The sequence below is a fragment of the Quercus suber genome, unplaced genomic scaffold (assembly GCF_002906115.3).
Source record: "Quercus suber isolate HL8 unplaced genomic scaffold, Cork oak 2.0 scaffold_1195, whole genome shotgun sequence".
NCBI lineage: Eukaryota > Viridiplantae > Streptophyta > Magnoliopsida > Fagales > Fagaceae > Quercus > Quercus suber.
The window spans coordinates 890-24485 of record NW_027070591.1 but is presented as its reverse complement, the minus strand read 5'-3'; the positions used below and the strand labels follow the sequence as shown (position 1 = coordinate 24485).

The window sequence follows — 23596 nt, the reverse complement described above, 5'->3', positions numbered from 1 at the left end:
AGTGGCTGACATGCTTTACGGGGTCAGTTTTTCCATCGTAAGAGTTGAACGGGGGTTGCATGAACCTGTCCGGCATTGGTGCCCGCTCGATGCCAGCCGAAAACGGTGACCTCGTCAGCTTTCCGTAGGCACGGCTCATCATATCCATGGCTGCATTACGGGGTCGTCGCTCTTTTGGGGAATCCGAGCCTCGGTATGCATATCCCCATGACCGCGAACAATCTCGGTGGGCTTGGGAATCCCGTGAATGTGAACGTTCCCTTCGCCGACGAGATTCCCGTGAATGGGATCGTTCGCGGCGACGGTCGGATCTAGATTGATTGGACCCTGTCCCTTGATGATTATCCCTGGAATCAGACCTTCTCCCCCGGTTATCCCATTCCCTTCTACGGTGCATATTCTCTGCTTCCAGTTCCAATCTCTCACCAACCTACGCAACCGTTCAAGCTCTTCGTCCCTGTCATCATGCTGTCTATGCCCTGACTGCCTGATGCATTCAGCTGGTTTGGAAAGATCCCTCACCGAGACCAGACCTCTCTTCATCCGTTCGTGATTCCTATCTTCGAGCTGCTTCTGCCTCCGTTCTCGCCAAGAAGAACCCCGAGAAAATCCCGTTGAACCACCTTCTGCACCACTTACGGAATGTCTCCCGCCATTCCCTCGCCGAGTCTCGTCGGAACCACGGCTTTGTAGGAGTTTCCCACAGACGGCGCCAATTGTGCGCACCAAAAGCAAAGCCGCTGGGCTGGGCTGGGACTCACTTTGGCTGACAACTTATTGTGTGGTGGGCTTGGGCTTCCTACACTGGGTTGTTCTCAACAATGAGACCCAATAAGGTCACTTTTCTCTCTTATCCTGCCTGAAACATTCCCCCCCTTTTTTACTGTCTGTTTCTCTCTCTTTCTCTCTCTCTCTTCTTGGCTTCTTTTTCTCAACCTTCAACAACCTCCCTTCATCCCTGTGTTCCTCCTATTTATAGCTCAAACTTTGTGGAGTGGCTGTGATTATTTTCAGGTTTAGTGCCCCAAGCGTCCAATGCTATCATTCATAAGTGGGTGGTTAGGTGGTAGTGGGAGGCGATGCAAGTGGCCTGGGAACTTATTTTTCCCCTTCTGCGGGTATCCTCGGCGGAGGTGCTGTCTGAGGAGCCGCCGAACATGCAACGGGGCACCTGTTGGTTGTCCATATATGATCGAGGAACGGGACAGACGACTTTGCCGAGAAACTTTGAAGTGGTGCATTATGGGCCCGCAACTTGTGTGGCTGAAGGATGGGATTCTTGGCAGAAAAGGATCGCGGCCCATGGGCCATTCACCCATACTGGGTCCCCAGGCCCAGATGGGCTCTGGCGTAGAGTTCCGTACAGATATAATAAGAACAACTAGGAAAAAGTGGACCGAATATGACCAAAGTGTACTAAATAAGACCAAAGTGAATCGAATAAGACCGAAGTGGACTGAAATGCTAAGCTGATGTGACTTAGTAGGAACTTAGTAACAACAAATATTATACTTAAACTTTTAAATATATTAGTTATTGCTCCCGAATTTTTTTTTTTTTTTAAATCTATATGTATTAGTCTTTAGACATCTAAAGTTTTTATTTTTTTTATTTTTTTTATATATGTATTTCCTAAGAAATATAAAAAAAAAAATATTATCAAAGGATTTGAAATTTATTGCATTTTATTTTCACCTATACTACTTTATTTATTTATTTAACATACATGTATATTATATGCATTACTGTAGTGCAATATGTGGGATTTTTATTAATAAGTAAATTAGACTGTATAATAAAATGTAAAAAGTTAATCTCTGTAGTCTTCTTATTCAATCTCTTTGTAGTGACGATAAATCTTTCTCCTCCTATGGTCACCTTATTGCTGAGGTAAAATTTTTGATAGCTTCCTTTCTTTCCTGTAGTTTTTCTCATATTTATAGACATGGTAATTTAGTTGCTCATAACTTTAGTAGACATACTAGACATGTTATTGGTCTTATGGTGTGGATGGAAGATATTCCACCACACATTACTCCTGTTCTCTGTGCCAATTTTGGCTAGTTTGTGTTCTCTTTCAATAATACGTACTAGTTTCTTTAAAATAAATTTAAAAAAAAAAAAAAAACGCTAGTAATAATAAACTAATGATCAATGATTGCATCAACCAATAAACAACTTTAGTAAATTTTATTGGAAATATACACCAATATATAAATCAGAAAGAAGTACCTTTAGGAGATTTTAGGTGACATTCATCACAACCTGAACATATTATATATTTTTCAACATAACCTCCTGTTTCTTCGTGGAGTTTGTAAAGGAACCTAGCATGATAATTCTGCTACAAGCCTACAACTGATAGCATAATATGATTTTTTTTTTTTTTTTTTTACTAATATTTTGGCGGGACCGATAATTTAGCTTGTATTCGTGATACCTACAAGAGAAATGGAAATGCAATTACTTTATTATTATTATTTTTTGTTTTGGAAAATCGGAAATGCAATTATTTATGGGCTTTCCGTTAGTATGTCACAAGAATAAAAAGATCAAGAACAAGAAAGAAGTTTTTAAGAAATACTAGTTAAAGGTCCGTTGCGTTGCACGGTTTTATCATAAACTTATAGAATATACATTTTATTTGATAAACAATAATCTCTCAAATAATTATATAATAACAAAAGGAAAAAAATGTTTTGGTATAACAATTATCATATATAAAATGATAAAACCTAATACAAAATTATTATTTTGTAACCTACCAATTGTGCTCTGTAGGGGAGAATTTGTTTCAGCCCCTTGCAAACTCATTGTCCTCTTTGGGGAGCCAGGCCCGCAAGGTTTTGTCCTCGGCCCCGAGTGCAGGCAAGCAAAGAGGGTTTCATAGTCTCAGCCCCAAGCCTGGAGTCCCACATCGGTTAGAAGAGCGCCCCACTCATGCTTTATATGCCTCTGGGACTTGCATGAGTGTGGTCCCAGAGGCATATAAAGCATGAGTGGGGCGCTCTTCTAACTGATGTGGGACTCCAGGCTTGGGGCTGAGACTATGAAACCCTCCTTGCTTGCCTGCACTCGGGGCGAGGACAAAACCTTGCGGGCCTGGCTCCCCAAAGAGGACAATGAGTTTGCAAGGGGCTGAAACAAATTCTCCCCTACAAAAAGCGCTTTTTGGGGTTGGGATGAGCCTTAGCTGCCTCCGCCCCATCTGATTGTTTACCTACCGCGGTGCCAGGTGCGATGCGGTTTTTGCCTTCTTCCCCGAGTGCAGGCAAGCAAGGAGGGTTTCATAGTCTCAGCCCCAAGCCTGGAGTCCCACATCGGTTAGAAGAGCCCCCACTCATGCTTTATATGCCTCTGGGACTTGCATGAGTGTACCACTACTCACATGCAAGTCCCAGAGGCATAAAAGCATGAGTGGGGCGCTCTTCTAACCGATGTGGGACTCCAGGCTTGGGGCTGAGACTATGAAACCCTCCTTGCTTGCCTGCACTCGGGCCGAGGACAAAACCTTGCGGGCCTGGCTCCCCAAAGAGGACAATGAGTTTGCAAGGGCTGAAACAAATTCTCCCCTACAAAAAGCGCTTTTTGGGGTTGGGATGAGCCTTAGCTGCCTCCGCCCCATCTGATTGTTTACCTACCGCGGTGCCAGGCGCGATGGGTTTTTGCCTTCTCCCCGAGTGCAGGCAAGCAAGGAGGGTTTCATAGTCTCAGCCCCAAGCCTGGAGTCCCACATCGGTTAGAAGAGCGCCCCACTCATGCTTTATATGCCTCTGGGACTTGCATGAGTGTAACACTACTCACATGTGAGTAGTGTTACACTCATGCAAGTCCCAGAGGCATATAAAGCATGAGTGGGGCGCTCTTCTAACCGATGTGGGACTCCAGGCTTGGGCTGAGACTATGAAACCCTCCTTGCTTGCCTGCACTCGGGGCCGAGGACAAAACCTTGCGGGCCTGGCTCCCCAAAGAGGACAATGAGTTTCAAGGGGCTGAAACAAATTCTCCCCTACATGCTCTAATGAGAATTTTTGTGTCTTTGGGAAATTGTTGAATACCTAGAGGATGAAAGCAACATATCACCTCAAAACTCATGTATAAAACAAAAATAATTTAAAAATTATGCCTAAGCATATTTAATGATTAATTCTCAAACCATAATCATATAAATTGTATAAAACATAAGCAAATTAGGTTAAACAAAAAATACACAAAACGTATAGAATTTAAGAAAAAAAATTAGAGTAAACAAATACATACCTAAGAAGAGAAGAATAAAGAAAAAGAATCGTATGATACATATTCATTATGAATTATTTAGTATATATACACAACAATCTAATGTTAGTCTAATTATGGAAGTTTAAAGCTAAAATCTAAATCTTAAAAAAAATTGGCAAGAGGAAATTCAAAGAATTTAGTGTTTTATTTAAATACTAAGAGTAGTTGCTTTTTATTTTTTTTATTTTTTATTTTATTTATTTATTATTTTTTTACAGGTACTCCCTTACTTTTTTTTAAAGTGTACAACGTNNCTTTTTTTTTTTTTTTTTATTTGTGTACTATTTTTTTTTTACACGTAGTAATATAATTCAAATAAAAATAAAGGATTAGATGAGAATTGTTGCAGCTTTTTTTTTATTATTTAAATTTTTACGTGTACTATGTTTTTTTTTGTTACACGTGCTAATATAATTTAAATAAAAAAAAAGATTAGATGAAAAGTTTGGATTGTAATTAAATTAATATTTTTATCAACTTAAAAATTATAGGAGAAGAAATAAGAACAAAAAAAATTATATTTATTTTTTTTAAAATCTAAAAAAATTTCTACAATTTCGTGCAGTCACTTGGTGCAACCACAGCTTATAAGCCCAACTTTTATTATATAGTATATGATTTGTGACCAAATTGAATACTTTAAATTAGATAGATATCACTAAGCCCTAAAGGTAGCTCAAGTTGTAATAATTCTCCCTATAAAAGGTCTTTTATTCAAAGAAAAATAAAACGGTTAGGAAGAGTTACTATGAGAATGGTATCTGACAAAAAGAGTATTAAACATGTTAAAAAAAAAAAATGAATCTCAACTTTTAATAAATGCATGGGAACAAAAACGAGGGAAACATATAGTACTATCCTTGCTAAAACTTGGGAATAGTACTATCCTTGCTTGCTAAAACTTGGGAAAAGGAACTAAACCAAAAACAAATTATAAGACTACTTCTATGAAAGCATCTATGAGTAAACACTAAAATCAATCTTATATATATGGGTTGAATTTTTTTTATGCCAAAATTTAAAACTGGCATTTTAAGTTTTAATTTTTTTTTTCATTTTAGTCCTTTAAATTTTAATTTTGTTATTTCAGTTCTTTAGGTTTAAATTTTGTCAATTCATTCTTCTATTACCCTTCAGTTAAGTTTTGCCGTTAACTAAGCCAAAATGGTGCCGTTTTGGCTTTTTTTTTTTTTTTTTTAAATTATTTCTTAATTTTGCCGAAATACATTAATTTAAAATAAAGAATAATAAAAACTAAAAACTAGGGGAGCCACATTGTTCGCCTGCTCCTGGAAATAAAAGATTGCCTTCGGCTAGCAGATCTATGCCTCAATTGCCTTCTAGTTCTAGATACAAGTAAAAAACACACCATTGAGGGGTCAGTGATACAAGTTCTCCCTTCCCTTCCAAAACTCTCAACAATTGAGTGGTCTATCTGCAAAAGTTGAACCAATAATGTTTAATCACAAACAAAGCAATTGAAAAAAAAAAAAAAATCTATAGAAAATATTATAAACCCAGCAAGCTCCTTAACGAAGTCTTTTCAAGGCGAGGATCGATGTCAACAAAATCTCCAAATGTGGTTTTGTCGACCTGTAAACGTTTTAAACATTTAACATTGAACTTAAATTGAATAAACATTAAGCCTTATTCCGCTACAAAGGATGAAAAATATGTTAGAGATCAACCTGCTCTGATCACTACACATCAGTACTTTATATCTACTAAGGTCTCTGAATACTCAGAAAAAGATTGCAGTCTGCTCTGTCAAGTCCTTTGATGCCAAAGTCAACAAACCAAATGGTCCTAATCTGCCATTACCTGATGCATTCTCTCTCTGTTTCGGTTTCGATTTCTATTTCTCCATCAGTCTTGATCTCGATCTCTCTTTCTCACCCCCTAACGATCTCTAACTCTCTCTCTTTTTTTCTCTCCCAAATTTCTCAGATAGTTCGGTGGTTGGGGATAGGGGGATTTTATTAAAAAATAACCATAAAACCTAAACTATATTATTAGTTATGCAATGTTTGAAACAAATTTTATTTCTAACAAATCGAGTCTAGAGGACTTGATTTTGCTCTGAGAAAATCAAGTGTGAGACACTCGATTTCCAAGTGAGTAAGGAAATTGAGTGTAAGATACTCAGGGCCCGTTTGGTTTAGAGGTGTCTCAGTTTTCATATCTCAATTCTTAGTTTTCATCACTCAAACTCAAAACTCATAACTCACTACTCAAACTCCACCATCACTCAAAAAATCCCAACACTTTGTTTGGTCACAAAACTCAGTCATTTATCTTAGTTTTTAACTTCACTTTTTGCCAAAATGATGGACCCACCCACTGACACTGCATAAAAAAAATACAGTTGCTACCCGCGTCCCTTTTCTTTTCTGCTCTTCAAACCCAGCTTCACCGAAACCCAGCTCCACCACCACCAACGACAAACCCTTCATCCACCACCATTAACCCAGCTCCAACACCACCACCACCACTACCAATGGCAAATCCAGAAATCCACAACCACAACCACCACCACCAACAGCCCTTAACACAACCACAACCTCCACCAAAAAATTCGAATGAATCAAAAATCCAAACCCACCAACAGCGCTCAACCAAAACCACAACCTCCACGAAAAAATCCAAGCTTCAAACCACCACAACCACAACAAAAAAACCCAAATCCTTAGATCAGAGACCCAAACTCAGCCATCTCTACCATCACCACTTGAAGAAAAAAAGAAAAGAAAAAAAAAGCAGCTAAGAGAAGAAACCAAAGTGAAGAACAAAGAAAGAAGAAGAAGAAAAAAAAAAAAAAAACCTTAGAGTGGGTCTGAAGAAGAAAGAAAAATAAAGAAAAAGATGAGGAAAAAAAAATAAAAGCCTTGAAATCGAAGCCCCAAAATCATACCTTAACCCGATTAAGACGCAAATCACAACTGAAATCGAAGCCCTCTGCCATCTCTGCCATCATTGCGTGAAGAAAAAGAAGAAAAGAAACTAGAGTGAAGAAGAAAGAAAGAAAAGAAAAAAGAAAAAGACAAAAAAAAAAAAAAAAAAAAAAAGAGAGAGAAGAAGATGAAAGAACCCNTGCACTGCTAGCATCACTCAAACTGAGTTTGAGTGATGAAAACAAAGATAAAAAATCAAGCCAAACACCAGATTTTTAGTGTGGTCCCACGCCAATTCTCAGTTGAGTGATGAGAACTCAGTTTTGAGTGATGAGAATTGGCAATCCAAACGGGCTCTCAATTTCCAAGTGCAAATTCACTGGGCAAAATCGAGTGCAAAAAGCTTGAATTGTTAGAAACCAAATATGTTTGAAACATTGCCTAACTAATAATATAGATTGGGTTTTATAGTTATTTTTTAATAAAAACCCGGGATAGGGTATTGGATAGTTTTTGATTTTCAAGGGCAAGGAATGACGCCGTTCCCCTTAATTAGTTTTTTTTTTTTTTTTTTGGTAATTAAGGTATTTCAATAAAATTAAGAAATAATAATTAAGGAAAAAAAAAAAAAAAAAACAGTGTCATTTTGGTTAATGGTAAGACTTAACCAAAAGGTAACGCCGGACTAAATTGACAAAATTTGAAACTTAAAAAATTGAAATGATAAAACTAAAATTTAAAAAATGACAAAAGTTGAAATTTAAAGGATCAATTTTAAATTTTAACTTTTTTTTTTTTTTTAAGTAGCAATATCACAAAAGAACTTTCAAAACGTAATCTAATTAACAAAACATACATAAATTCTCTCAATCCACCAAAAAAATTATATAATAAACTCACAAGCATAAGTAATTAAGTCTCGTCCATTTAAGCCGAAATTATAAGTTTTGATGGTTTAATTGTTAAAGTCATTTAAATAAATAAGCTTTGTAAAATTTTCATTTTTTCAAAGCACGAGTAAAATAAAAATCTCCTTCACTACTCACTAAACAAAATGAAGAAGAGTTATGAGAAAGAAATGCAAAAGCTAACTCAATTTCACATATTGAAACCATACATGTCCCATGCCATTAAAAGTCCAACCTTAAATCAAGAACATGACATGCGTAAAAGGGAAACATTACTGTATAAGAATCAGTCTTCCACTCCCTCCACCCCAACCCTTCTCTTTTATTTTACTTTCGCCGTTGTTTTTATCATCATCATCATCATCACCATCACTATTATTCACCGTGTCCATGCCCTTAGGCACGGTGACGACAAGTTTACCACCGCTAAATCTCGCGCTTGTCATCTCAGGTCTCGTATAAGACGGAAGCCTAAACCGCCAGACATCAAGCTCATCATCTTCATCATCTCCACCACCTATTCCTTTAATCACAACTTTCGTCATGCCCGGCAAGATTTTGATCGTATGAGCTCTCACTTGGCTCATATTTGACTTGTCTTTGTTATCGTTGGTGGTGGTACTGACAATGAAACGAAGAGAGTCAGAGGTTTCTTGAACGGAAACATCGACGGTTGAGCGTATAGGAAGCTCGAGGACTCTGGCGAACACGTGGGGGAGTCTTCGTAGCTTCTTGGATGCGACGCCGTATTGGTTTGTCTTCATGTTTCGCTTCTTTGGTGCTGGGTGAACCTTCATCATCTTATATAGCTACAGAAAAAAGGTTTTCTTTAAGGTCTTGTTTGGGTGTGAAGAAATTATGAAGAAGAACTTTGCAGGAAAATAATAATATATAAATACGTGGCTGAGATTGGAGCCTTTGATAAGAAGGTAAAGATTGAATATTGTTTGAGAGAGAAAGAGATTCTTAGCGTTAGGGTGTGGAGGATTGGAGTACGAAAAAGAAGAAAGGGAAGAAGTGATTCGTTTTGGTTGGAGAGAATGGGAGTAGTGTTTGTGATGAGGGAATCGTTTGCATGTCCTTAGTTCTTGTCCACCCACTTTATTTCATGAAATTATCATAACAAATTAATGCCCACTTTTGGTTTTTAATTCTAAATTGCTATTTGTTGAGTCTTTTGATATTGGGACACATGTCACATTTTGATAAGTTAATGGATAGATCTTAGTTATTTATTTATTTATTTATTATTAGAGTCATAAAAAATATACAAACTATTTATCTCCTTAAATAATAAAATAATATCATAAGTTTTTTTGTTTTTTTTTTTTTAAGAAACATAATATCATAAGTTAGGAAAAAAAAAAAAAAAAAAAATAAAAAAAAAAGAGAAATGAGTATTCTTTCGTATTATATATGAAAAGAACTAGGTTTGTATGTGAACTTTTTTTTTTAGAAGAAATATGTGAACCTATTTTCTTTCAATATTAAGCAAATCTATTTAGAAAGGTTGAATTAATACATTCTTTAATGCCCAAATGAATATATACAATAGGTAATATTGCTGGTCACATCAATAATGACGCGAATATCTTTGCTCAAATAAATGTAAAAACTTATGTAAAGGGAGTTAAGCTCAAAAAATTCACACCAACAAGTGTAATTATATTGGAGGTAGCTATGGATGGGTCCTTCTTCATTGCCACATTTGCGATGCACAAAAGGGTAAAAATAGGGGAAAGATCGTAGAATCAAATTTGCTTCTTAAAAGACATTAAATGATATAGAGAAAGATAGCAAGAGAGGTAGGAGAGAAAAGGGAGAGAAAGGACCCTCGTATAAAGCTATTGAATAAAGGAAAACCTAATTTCGAACCTACGTACTAAATTAGAGAAAATAATAGTATTTAGTGTTTTTTGAAGTTAGGAAGCACATGAGGTTTGGTGGGGCATTAATCCCCGTCACCCTCTCTGTTATTCACTTATTCTCATTCTTCGTCTCTCATTCATTTTTTATACATTTTTGTGATATTTTAGGATTAAAGTTATCAAAAGTTAGCTTAATTGTAAGAGTGTTTTCACCACAATCCATGTTTTGGGTAGTGTGACCCTTAAACAGTACTTTTCTTCAAACTTTAAATCATAATGCTTATTAGTATTAAAAAAATATATATATGTGTGTGTGTATATATATCATAAATTGTTCAAGCTCAAGTACTAATTTACTCTTTTGTTCTGAAATTATATAATCCAATAATTAAAATCTTTTTAACCAAAATGTTGTGTTTGAACATGATGAATATTCCGTAATCAATCAAATGCAGGGAGGGAGCAATATATATTGCGCCATCCCAAGCTCGGAAAACTTAAAACTCTTGTTGAACTCACTTGTTAATCTTGAACTTAAGAAATGGGAAGGAATAGTAACTATTTTACCCTCTGGCTGAAATTTGCATGAAATGCCAAATATATTATGACAGTTGCGAGTTATTTTTGTCGTTTTCAAACATGTAAGTCTAGAATCTATCCTGAAATTCACATTATTGTGATCCTAAAGGAAGAGGTGAGGCTAATATATGGACGATGGGAGACAAAAGAAGGAATTTGTGTAATTGGTCCTAAGTCCTTGGATTCTGGCTAAAATGTTCATTTTCATGTACTTGGATTCATCCTCTTGTATCATATCATGTTAAGTTTATACCTTCTAATGTGGGGTTGGAGTTGGACTATCCTGGAGTATATATAGGACCACTACGTCCTTGTCCAGTTTGCCTCATCACATCACATTATATATACATACATACTTGTTCATCTTGCTATTTTACGTCATGTTTTCACAATTAGTACCACGATGATGTGACAGATCAGTACCAAAATTATCCTAAATGTGCTCATTGTATTGGATTAGGATCGGTGCGATTATTCTAAATGTACTTGATGATGCCCGGATTGTCAGTAAAAAATGATCGTCTAGAGTGGGGTCGTCTTCAGCCAACCTAAACCTAAAAAATGAATGGTGAAAGGAAGAAGTGTAGGTCACTGGTGCGGTGCCTACCACAAAGCCTTCGATGCTAAAGTCAGAAAGGCCAAAATGAGAAGTATTAGAATATCAGTGTGTATGAACTAGAGGTTTATTGTGTGTACCTTTGGTCGAGTCTCATGGGTAGGTATATATCGGTGCTTACTTCTTCCTTCTAGTTGTTGGTGCTACCTAAATGGTGATTTTATTCCCGTATCAGTAACGCCTCTATAGGGTGTTAATGGTGAGTTATCTCCCCAACAGTATAGAAGCTCATCATTGTTTTGTAACACTTCATTAATGATTGAGGATGGACGAGTTTGTCCTTGCCTGATGATCACCACTGGTTGGACGGATCTTGGAATTATCTTCGTCCTCGTATCTTTCTATGGACGAGGATATGATCGGGACTATCAACTGCCCCTCTATTTTGAGGTTGTCCATATTTTGGACAGTCACAGGAATATGAGGAGTGTTTTTTTTTTTTTTTTTTTTTTTTTTTGGGGCACTTGGGGTTCTGCTCCCGTATTGATTGCTCTGTGACGACGTGGCACGCATCGTGGCCACGTGTCCTACTCTGATTGGTTGAGAGGTCTTGTTTCTGGTGAAATCTTTTCAGATTTCTCAAACTTTTCAAGGAAAACTTTTTTAATCCTTGCATTTCTTTTCTCATTTCTTCATTTTCTTTCTACGATTGGTTTTTCTGACTTCCTAGTTGTGCCTTTTGCTCTTAGTCTTCTCAGTTTCCTCCCTTATTTCCAGGTACGCCCTTTATTTACGCCTTTTTCCTTTCTAAGTTTTACTTGTATTCCTTTCTCTTGTGCTCCTATTTTCCTTTTGCGCTCCCATTTTCCTTTTCGAGTTGTGTTACTTTCTTTAATGGTAGATTACTCTAAAATTAGGCCCACTTCTCCCTCCATCGCCTTCCTTTTTGCTCTCTTAAGGGAGCTAGTAGATTCTTCTAGTGACCCATTAGGTGTGTTTTCATCTAGTGATCCATATCCACAGATTGGGGATTTTGTTGTGGGTGGTAGTGGCCTAGGTTTGGTGTTGGGTGACTTATACCCATTGTTGTTTAAATCCCTAGCTTGGTTTAAATCCGTTCAAGGGGATTTAAAGAGGGAAAATATGGGGTCCGAGGTGAGATCGGGTGATCTAGAGAGAGGTTCGTCTTCTAATGTAGGCACAACTGGGGCAGGGGTAGACACGACTACCTCTACGCCTTCCCTCGCACCTTCGTCCTCTCATCCTTTTGCTTTTACCACACCCCATTCTTTCCATGCCCTTAAAGAAAAGTGTACTTTGAAGATAGACGTCTTTAGTAAGTTTAGGGATAGGTTCCAGTTCCCTGATGAGACTAGGGCTCGTCTTCCTAGGAAGGGTGAGAAGGCTTGTGCCTTTGCTCATTGTAAGGTTTGTTTTTATGAGGCTGTGTTTTTGTGCGGCCTTAGATTTCCCATCCATCCATTCATCATAGAGCTTCTTCACTACCTGAACCTTGCTCCGGGGTAGCTTATGCCGAATTCTTGGAGAATCGTCATAAGCTACATGTTGATTTGGACGACTATATCTAATGGGGATATGATCATGCTCAATGAGTTCGTCCACCTCTACCATTTGAAAGAATCCAAGAAGTTTAGGTATTATGAATTTGTACCCTGGGATAGAAAGTCTCACCCCGTTGTTGATCCTCCATCGTTCTTCCGTTATTAAAAGTCTAGATATTTCTTCTTGTTGGGCGATGGTTGGGAGACTCTTTCTGATGACTTTTGGGTGGATGTCCCTAGGTTGCTGTGCCGGTGGGAGATCCCTCAGCTTGGTGCGTTTGCCTCCAATGAGATGTTTTTCTTTTTTAACCTTTTGTACATGTTAATCGTCACTCTAATCTTGCGTAGTTTTCTGTTTTGTAGTAAAAGAGTGTCCTGAGCTTGAGAGTAAGTATATGGAGAGGGTTCAAGAGGCTATCAAGTACGCAAGTACTATTGATGATTTTGACAAGCTGGTTGATCCACACATGTTAGCTCGTCATTATTTGTGGCCGGAGCCTTCTCATTACGACCTCTATGCACTTGACCAGGAAGAGAGAAAACGTGAGTTTCCCCGATATATCAGATTGTCTTTTCTTCTTTTTCCTTGCTTTAACCCCTTGCTTTTTTTGGTGCAGAGATGAAAACCAAGTTCAATAAGGGGATGTACGCAAAGATTAAGGGGAAGAAGAACGAGCCCCTTTCCAACATTGGCCAAAGGAGATTAAGAATCATTGATAAGGAAAAAGAAAAAAGAAAAAAGAAAAAAAAAAAAGAAACGGTGGAGAGAGGTTTGTCCACCTCTGCCTTGGATCTGGATGAAGGTCAGGCTGTTTCTCCTAGCGTTTCAATTGAGGAGGTCATTCGTCCTTCGAAGAAACGAAAGACGGGGGATAAAGGGAAAGAGAAGATGGGCTCCCAAGTTTGGGCTGATNATTTTTATTGGGGCACTTGGGGTTCTGCTCCCGTATTGATTGCTCTGTGACGACGTGGCACGCATCGTGGCCACGTGTCCTACTCTGATTGGTTGAGAGGTCTTGTTTCGTGAAATCTTTTCAGATTTCTCAAACTTTTCAAGGAAAACTTTTTTAATCCTTGCATTTCTTTTCTCATTCTTCATTTTCTTTCTACGATTGGGTTTTTCTGACTTCCTAGTGTGTGCCTTTTGCTCTTAGTCTTTCTCAGTTTCCTCCCTTATTTCCAGGTACGCCCTTTATTTACGCCTTTTTCCTTTCTAAGTTTTACTTGTATTCCTTTCTCTTGTGCTCCTATTTTCCTTTTGCGCTCCCATTTTCCTTTTCGAGTTGTGTTACTTTCTTTAATGGTAGATTACTCTAAAATTAGGCCCACTTCTCCCTCCATCGCCTTCCTTTTTGCTCTCTTAAGGGAGCTAGTAGATTCTTCTAGTGACCCATTAGGTGTGTTTTCATCTAGTGATCCATATCCACAGATTGGGGATTTGTTGTGGGTGGTAGTGGCCTAGGTTTGGTGTTGGGTGACTTATACCCATTGTGTTTAATCCTCTAGCTTGGTTTAAATCCGTTCAAGGGGATTAATAGAGGGAAAATATGGGGTCCGAGGTGAGATCGGGTGATCTAGAGAGAGGTTCGTCTTCTAATGTAGGCACATATATATATATTTTTTTTTTTTGAAAATGCCCTGTCTGTTTTAGGGCTACTAGACACCTTATATTTAGATGCCCTACTTGTTTTGGGGCTTTTTGAACAGTTTACAACTTTATATAATATGTCTACACTTTTATCTTTATTCATATGGTTGGTTAATACTTCTTGCCTGCACTTCCTGTTTACTGTAGTCTGCTTTGAATGTACCCTTTGTTCCTTTGAGGACTTAGAAAACTTTAGGTGTACCTTTTGTCCTTTTAGGGACTTAGAGAATTTTGCCCAAATGTGAACTTGGTTGTTAGAGGACAACCTCTTTGCATTGCCTTGTGTATCCATTTAAGAAATCTTTTGTTTGGACGATGTGCATACATTTAAGAAATTTTATCGTCTTTAACTTGGACAATGTGCATCCATTTAAGGAATCTTATTGCCTTTGATTTGGACGATGTATATCCATTTAAGGAATGTTATCGTCTTTTAATTTGGACAATGTACATCCGTTTAAGGAATCTTATTGTCTTTTAATTTGGATGATGTACATCCATTTAAGGAATCTTATCATCTTCTGATTTGGACGATGTACATCCATTTAAGGAATCTTATCATCCTTTGATTTGGACAAGATCTTTGCCTCCGAATGACGGTCATGGTTTGAGAAAGAGAGAGGTAACCAGAATACATGGATTGCTGAATAATATGTTTATTTGATTTGTATTAAAAAGTATGAGATCATGCATACAATTGGACTACGGTTCCTATTCGTAATACCTCTTTAGATGCTTAACATTCCATGGATGAGGTAACTTGCTCCCGTCCAAAACCTCCAGGTGGTAACTTCCTCAGCGAGAATAGTGGATGACTTTGTAGGGTCTTTCCTAGGATGGTCCTAATTTACCTTGTGTTGGGTCCTTCGTTGCGGGAGTTACTTTTCGAAGGATGAGGTCTCCAATGTTGAATCTTTTGAGTTTTACCCTTTGGTTGTAGTACTCGGCCACCTCCTGTTGATACTTGGTCATTCTCTGAGAGGCTTAGTCTCTAACTTCGTCCAAATAGTCCAGGTTTAGCTTCAGTTGATCGTCGTTGCTCTGTTTGTCAAAGAATTCCCTCCTGAGTTTGGTGAGTCCTACTTCAACTAGGATGACTGCTTCTATGCCATAAGTCAAGTTGAAGGGCATCTCTCCTGTTAGGGTTCGTGCTGTCATCCTATACGTCCATAGAATTCCTGGTAACTCCTTGGGGCCATGCTCCCTTTGCCCCTACTAGCTAGGCCTTGATGATCGAGCAAGGTTCGGTTTGTTACGTTTGTCTGTCCAATATTGGCATGAGGATGTCCTGAGGATGAGTATTTGTTCTTGATACCCAGGCTCGAGTAAAACGACTTGAATTCGTGATTGTCGAACTGACGACCATTGTCTGAGATTATCATCCTTAGGATCCCGAACCTGCACACAATATTTTTCCATACAAAATTTTGTACCTTTGTTTCTGTGATTATTGCCAGTGCTTCTGCTTTTACCTATTTCATGAAGTAGTCAATTGCGACAACCAAGATCCTCACTTGTCTCTTCCCTTATGGTAGGAGGCCCATAATGTTGATCCCCCATTATGCAAATGGCCAAGGTGAAGAAATGGTCATCATTTTCTCTCCTGGGACTCGTTGGACATTTACATACCTTTAGTGATGGTCACATCTCTTGATAAACTCTATTGCGTCTTGCTGCATCGAGGGCCAAAAGTAACCTGTCCTCGTAATTTTTCTGATGAGGGACTTTGGTCTGGAGTGATTGCCGCAAACTCCCCTATACACCTGTTCCAGGACATACTTGGCTTCTTTCTCTTCAATACACCTTAAGTAAGGCTGGGAGAAGCCTCTTTTGTAAAGCTTGTCATTCAGCACTGTGAACTGGGCTGCTCGTTTTTGGACTTTCTTGGCTTCCTCGGGATTTGGTGGTAATCATCCATCTTTAAGATAGGACAGAGTGGGACTCATCCATTCGGAGCGAGTATGCACAGGGAAGGTTTGAAATTCTTTGATATTAGGGGAGTTTTGTTCTTCTAGTTTCTGACCAGCCAGCTTTTCCTGATCATCTACTGATGCACTCTGGGCCACTTCGTCGGCTTCGGCATTTTGATCTTGTGGGGTCTGAGCAAACTTTACACAATCAAAATTGCTCACTAATTGATTCATCAACTTAGGTACTTTTGCATTCTTGTCTCCTTTGTTTCAAAATCTCCCTTGACTTGCCCTATAATGAGCTGTGAGTCATTCCAAAGCAAAATGTTTCTAGCTCCAAATGCCTGAGCCATTCTTAGCCTTGTCAACATGGCCTTGTATTCTGCTTCGTTATTGGTCACTGGAAATCTGAGCTTAACTCCATACTTCAAAACGTCTTTTTTAGGGGAGGTGATGACGATGCCTACTCCACCTCTTTTTTGAGTGGATGATTTGTCTGTGTGGATTATTCAAAGTTCTTCCTAATTGTCTTCATGTTCTGGAGTGGTGAATTCTACTATGAAGTCTGCCAGGCCTGGGCCTTTATGGCCGTCCGGGGGCAATATTGTACATCAAACTGGCTAAGCTCAATGGCCCACTGTACCATTTGTCCGGCTGCCTCAAGTTTATTCATTGCTTTCTTAAGGGGCTGGTCCATCATCACTATGATTGGGTTAGCCTGAAAGTATGGACGAAGTTTTCTTGAGGCCACGATCAAGGCAAAGGTAATTTTTTCTATTCTTGAATATCAGGCTTCAGCTCCTTGAAAGCCCTGGCTGGTGTAATATACTAGGAGTTGTACTTTTTTTCTTCCTTGATCAGGGCCACGCTAATTGCAGTTGTGGATACTGCCAAGTAGAGGAACAAGTCTTCCCCCTCCTTGGACAGACTCAAGAGTGAAGGGTTGCTTAAGTAGCGCTTTAGCTCTTGAAATGCTGCTTCGCATTCATCTATGTAGACAAAAGCTCGCTTTAGGGTTTTAAAGAAGGGAAGGCATTTGTCTGTTGCTTTTAAGACGACTCTGTTGAGGGCTGCCACTCTCCCTATGAGAGATTGCACTTCCTTGATCATCTTCGGGGAGGACATCTTGAGGATAGCCTTCACTTTTTCAGGATTTTCTTCTATTCCCCTTCGTGATATCATGAAATCGAGGAATTTCCTGGAAGAGACACCAAAGGCACATTTGGACGGGTTAAGCTTCATGCTATACTACCTAAGTGTATTGAACGTCTCCCTAAGGTCATCCAGGTGGTCCACTTCTTCTTTGCTCTTGATAAGTCTATCATCAACGTATACTTCCACATTCCTCCCAATTTGTTTGCTAAACATTTGATTTACCAATCTTTGGTATGTGGCCCTGATATTCTTCAAACCAAAGGGCATAACCCTGTAACAGTAGAGCTCCTAGCTGGTGATGAAGGCTGTCTTTTCTTGATCCTCCTCTGCCATTTGTATCTGGTTGTATCCAAAGAAGGCGTCCATAAAGGTAAGAAGCTTATGTCCGGTTGTCGAGTCTACAAGCTGATCGATTCTGGGTGGAGGGAAACTATCCTTCAGGCAGGCACTCTTTAGATCTGTAAAGTCAACACACATTCTCTACTTCCTGTTTGCCTTTTTGATCATGACAACATTGGCCAACCACTCTGGATAATAGACTTCCCTGACGAAATTGGTAGCCAGCAACTTGTTCACTTCGTCCATGATTGCTTTGTTCCGTTCCGAAGCAAAAACTCTTCTTCTTTGTTAGAAAAGCTTCTTTTTGAGGTCCACATTTAGGTGGTGTTGGATAATGCTTACTGATATGCCTAGCATATCTTCGTGGCCCCATACGAACACATCTAGGTTATCCTTCAAGAAGCTGACAATCTCTTTCTTCATCTAGAGACTTAAACTCGTCCCGATACTTAAGCTCATCCCTACTTAGGTCGTCTTTGTAGGATCTCTTTTAACCAATTCTATTATCTCCAGTTTCTCAACAATTTCTGGCGTCTTTTCTTCAATTATCCACATGTGGTTTTCCTTCGACGCCAGGACTGCCTAGTAACATTCCCTTGCCAGCACTTGGTCTCCTTTTATTTCTCCAAATCCTTGTTCTGTTGGAAACTTTACCTTCAAGCAATACATGGAGGTGGCTGCTTTCCAATGATTGAGAGTAGGTCTTCCTATAATTACATTGTAGTATGAAGTTGAGTCTACTACTAAAAAGTTGTGTTTATTAGTTACCTGTAAGGGGTATGAGCCTGCCGTAACTGTCAAAGTTACTATTCCCCGAGGGTATACCTTGTCTCCACTGAAACTGACGAGGGGAGATTCAAAGGGACGAAGCCTCCTCGGGTCTACTTTCAACTGCTGGAAGGCAGAAAGGTAAATGATGTTTGCCGAACTCCCATTATTTACCAGAACTCTTCTTGTGTTGAATCCTTCAATCATGTGCATGATGACCAATGGGTCGTTATGAGGTTGTTTCACCCCTCTAGCATCTTCCTCTGAGAAATACATATCTTGACTCGTTAGTCTCTACTTTGGAGGAGGTAGGCTATGAACGCTGTTCACCTGCCTTTGGTATGACTTCCTAAGGGACTTGAATGATCCTCCTGTGGACGATCCTCTTGTGATGGTTTTTATTTCTCCAATTACACTTTGTGGATGAGGGGGCAAGTGGTCCTTGTCCCTCCGAGAGCCTTTGTGGTGGTCCTTGTTACTATCCCTAAACCTGCCAAAATCCCCATTCTTCATATACTTCTGCAATTTCCCTCTTCGTATGAGTTCTTCTATCTACTCCTTTAGCTCTCGGCATTCCTCTGTGTAATGCCCGTGATCCTTATGAACACAGCAATATTTTCTCTTATCTCGCACATTAGGTGATATGTGTAACGGTCTGGGCCATTGGAGATAAGGTTTGTCTTTGATTTGCGTCAAAATCTGGTCGACAGGCATTACCAAAGGTGTGAACTTCACTAGACGACGGTTTTTGTCATCTCTTCATCTATTCCCTTCGACATTGTGTTGGTCTGCTTGATTCTTTTTTCGTTCCCTTCAGTCGTCTTCTTTTTCTTTCTTCTCCTTGGGTTTCTCTATTCCTTCTATAGCTGCCAGAGTGTCCTCAGAGTTCATGTACTTCTGTGCCTTTAAGAGCATTTCGGCCATCATTTTTGGGGGATTCTTTGCCAAGGAGACCACAAATTCCCTGGACTTCAATCTAGCCTTGAAGGTTGTTAGCTGTACTTCATCATTTGCTTTGTCCACCTCTAAAGTTCCTCAAGTGAATCATGTTACATAGGATCTCAAAGTTTCCTTCTCTCCTTGCTTGATGGTGAGCAAATGGTCAGTTGGCCTTTTTGGACGCTGCCCTCCGATGAAGTGACGAAGGAAAGCATTGCCCAGTTGCTCGAAGTTATTAATGGACAACGTCAGTAGTTTAGTGAACCATTCCTTGGCTGCCCCTTTGAGGTGATTTAAAGGGTCTTTCAATCCGTCAAATGGCTCGAGCTGGGGTAGATGAAATTTTGAGGGTACCAGGCATTCCTAGACCGCTAGGGTGAATGGTGAGTTTGTCTTCCGGACCATTTTGTCCAGACCTTGATCCGCTTTTTCTTTGATAGCACTCCTTAGCTCGTCCTTCTCTTTCCTCATTTCCTTGAGGAGATTTGAGTTTACCCCTTCTTGAGTGTTTGGTCGTTTCCCCTGACCGTCTCCTTCGTAGCCTCGATTAGTCTCCAGGCGATTATCTTTTTGCTGTAGTCACTGCCTTAGCTCCTAGTTTTGCCTAGTAAGCTCTTCCACAGCGGCTGCGAGCGTCTAAATTTGTAGAGTTAGCACTGTTGGATCTTGGTTAGTGTTGGATTCCATTTGGGCTTGTAAGATGAATGGAACAATACTTTCAAACTAAGCATGAAAAGCATCCCCATAGATGGCGCCAAAATGATGATGCCCAGATCGTTAGTAAAAAATGATCGTCTAGAATGGGGTCGTCCTCAGCCAACCTAATCCTGAAAAATGGATGGTGAAAGGAAGAAGTGTGGGTCATCGGTGTGGTGCCTACTGTAAAGCCTCCAATACTAAAGTCAGAAAGGCTAGAATGAGAAGTATTAAAATATCAGTGTATACGAACTAGAGGTTTATTGTGTGTACCTTTGGTCGGGTCTCATGGGTAGGTATATATAGGTGCTTACTTCTTCCTTCTAGCCGTTGGTGCTGCCCACTAGATTCCCGTATCAGTAACGCCTCTATAGGGTGTTAATGGTGGGTTATCTCCCCCAACGGTATAGAAGCTCATCATTGTTTTGTAACGCTTCATTAATGATTGAGGACAGACGAGTTTGTCCTCGCCTGATGATCACCACTGGCTAGATGGAACTTGGAACTATCTTCGTCCTTGTATCTTTCTATGGACGAAGATATGATTGAGACTATCAGTACTCATTGTATTTCTCCTTTTTTTTTTTATTCAACTTTAAATCTCAGTCATTCATATCTATTGCATCAGTTGCAATACTTAGGGTATTGCACATGATCTCAATTCCATTGTATTCCATTGAAATCAGTACCTCATTATCATTTCCTATTAATTTCTCAAACGGTTAAGAAATGGTGAACATAACCTTTGACATGTAGTTATTTCTTGGTGTAGTTAGCATGATTGAGATCATTTACCTTTCTTATTCGGTCCAAACTTATCTTTTCCCATTATGTAAGTGTACAAAAATGGATTGAATGCACCGAATGGACCGAAGGGGACCAAATAACACCAAAGTGGACCGAATGGACCAAATAAGACCAAATGGATTGAATAGGACCAAATTGGACCAAAGTTAATTGAATAGGACCAAATAAGACCAAAGTGGCCAGGATGGAACAAAGTAGACCGCATAGAACCAAATTGGACCGAATGAAACTGAAGTGGACTGAATAGAACTGAATGTACCTTGTAAGGACAAAGTCGACCGAATAGGACCGAATAAGACCAAAGTAGACAGACTAGACCAAATTAGATTGAAGAGGACTGAACAGAACTTAATGGACCAAATAGGACTAAAGTGGACCGAATAAGACCAAAGTAGACAGAATGAATCGAAGTGGACCGAATAGGAACATATGGACCGAAGAGGACCAAAGTACGCCGTATAGGACTGAAGTGGATTGAATAGGACTGAATAAGACCGAAGTGGACATAATGGACTGAATAGAACCAAATAAGACCAAAGTGGATAGAATAGACAGAATTGGACCGAAGTGGAACGAATAGAACCAAGTGGACTAACTAGACTGATAGGGAATTTTTTAGACAACTAAAGTATTTTTTCTTTTATGTGTTTCCTAAGAAATATAAAAAGTACCATCAAAGGGTTTGAATTTTATTGCTATTTATTTATTTTACCTATGCTACTCATTTTTATTTTTTATTTATTTTTTTACATATATGTTATGTGCATGACTTTAGTTCAATATGCTGGATTTTTTTTATTATTAAGTAAATTAGAGCATATAATAAAATGTAAAAACTTAATCTATAGTCTACTTATTCAATATTTTGAAATCAAAGGCCTATTTAGAAATCGCTTATTTTGTTAAAATTAAAAACTTTTTACTGAAAGTATGTAGAAAAAAAGGCTAAAAGTTGACTGTTGGAGCAATGGAACCCACTTTAAGAGCAAAAATAAGTTAAAAAGTAAATAAACTAATTTTTTCTCAAATCTCAAACGCAACCCAAATGTGTTGAAAAAGAACTACTCAACTTTGTCAATAATCTTCTATATTAAAAGATTTCTATAAGCTAACTTTAGTTCTATAATAATATTTTTAGGGGGAAAAAAAAGATTTCTATCAATATAATTTTGTGAATTTCACAACTTTCATATGACAAAATATTTTGTCAACACTTCTAAAATGCTTGTGTGGGGCCTGTGGGCCTGACAGCCACAGCCCATTGCATAGTAAGCCCAAGGCCAGCGCCGAGGAAGATTGACCAGCCAAGGTTAAGTTGGGAAAAGCCTCTTTTTTGACCCACGCCGAGGACCTCTCCGTCCTCGGCATACTAAGGATAATTTTTGGGAGGGGACAAGTCCAGAGCAAGCTGTCACATTCACACTTAATGCATTCACCTAACCCCTCTGACCGCATTAATGGGGATATAACCCCTTAGCAGGGCAACGTTGATCAGAGTGAACCACTTGAGTACCGATAAGGCCTCTGATGGGACGGATGGCCAGAAAGGAGGCGAATGGATGATCAACAAATGGAAGAAGGAGATAGGAAGATGAAGATTATATAAGAAAAGCAAGTGAAGTAAAGAAAGGGGGGGGGGGGAAAGTTGAATAGGACCAAATAAGACCAAAGTGGCCAGGATGGAACAAAGTAGACCGCATAGAACCAAATTGGACCGAATGAAACTGAAGTGGACTGAATAGAACTGAATGTACCTTGTAAGGACAAAGTCGACCGAATAGGACCGAATAAGACCAAAGTAGACAGACTAGACCAAATTAGATTGAAGAGGACTGAACAGAACTTAATGGACCAAATAGGACTAAAGTGGACCGAATAAGACGAAAGTAGACAGCATGAATCGGAGTGGACCGAATAGGAACATATGGACCGAAGAGGACCAAAGTACGCCGTATAGGACTGAAGTGGATTGAATAGGACTAAATAAGACCGAAGTGGACATAATGGACTGAATAGAACCAAATAAGACCAAAGTGGATAGAATTGACAGAATTGGACCGAAGTGGAACGAATAGAACCAAGTGGACCAACTAGACTGATAGGGAATTTTTTAGACAACTAAAGTATTTTTTCTTTTATGTGTTTCCTAAGAAATATAAAAAGTACCATCAAATGGTTTGAATTTTATTGCTATTTATTTATTTTACCTATGCTACTCATTTTTATTTTTTATTTATTTTTTTACATATATGTTATGTGCATGACTCTAGTTCAATATGCTGGATTTTTTTTTATTATTAAGTAAATTAGAGCATATAATAAAATGTAAAAACTTAATCTATAGTCTACTTATTCAATATTTTGAAATCAAAGGCTTATTTGGAAATCGCTTATTTTGTTAAAATTAAAAACTTTTTACTGAAAGTATGTAGAAAAAAAGGCTAAAAGTTGACTGTTGGAGCAATGGAACCCACTTTAAGAGCAAAAATAAGTTAAAAAGTAAATAAACTAATTTTTTCTCAAATCTCAAACGCAACCCAAATGTGTTGAAAAAGAACTACTCAACTTTGTCAATAATCTTCTATTTTAAAAGATTTCTATAAGCTAACTTTAGTTCTATAATAATATTTTTAGGGGGAAAAAAAAGATTTCTATCAATATAATTTTGTGAATTTCACAACTTTCATAT

At 38.6% G+C, this 23596-nt stretch overlaps 1 protein-coding gene across 1 annotated transcript; it reads right to left on the bottom strand.

Moving 5' to 3' along the window:
* Positions 1-8352: 8352 nt before the first annotated feature.
* LOC111990739 (uncharacterized) lies at positions 8353-8880 on the bottom strand. Its single transcript, XM_024022528.2, has one exon. The coding sequence runs from the start codon at positions 8878-8880 to the stop codon at positions 8353-8355; it is 528 nt and encodes a 175-aa protein (XP_023878296.2).
* Positions 8881-23596: the final 14716 nt, after the last annotated feature.

Bases quoted from the DNA above. Each gene is read 5' to 3' on its own strand.
- LOC111990739 (XM_024022528.2), bottom strand. From the start codon at position 8,880: ATGATGAAGGTTCACCCAGCACCAAAGAAGCGAAACATGAAGACAAAC.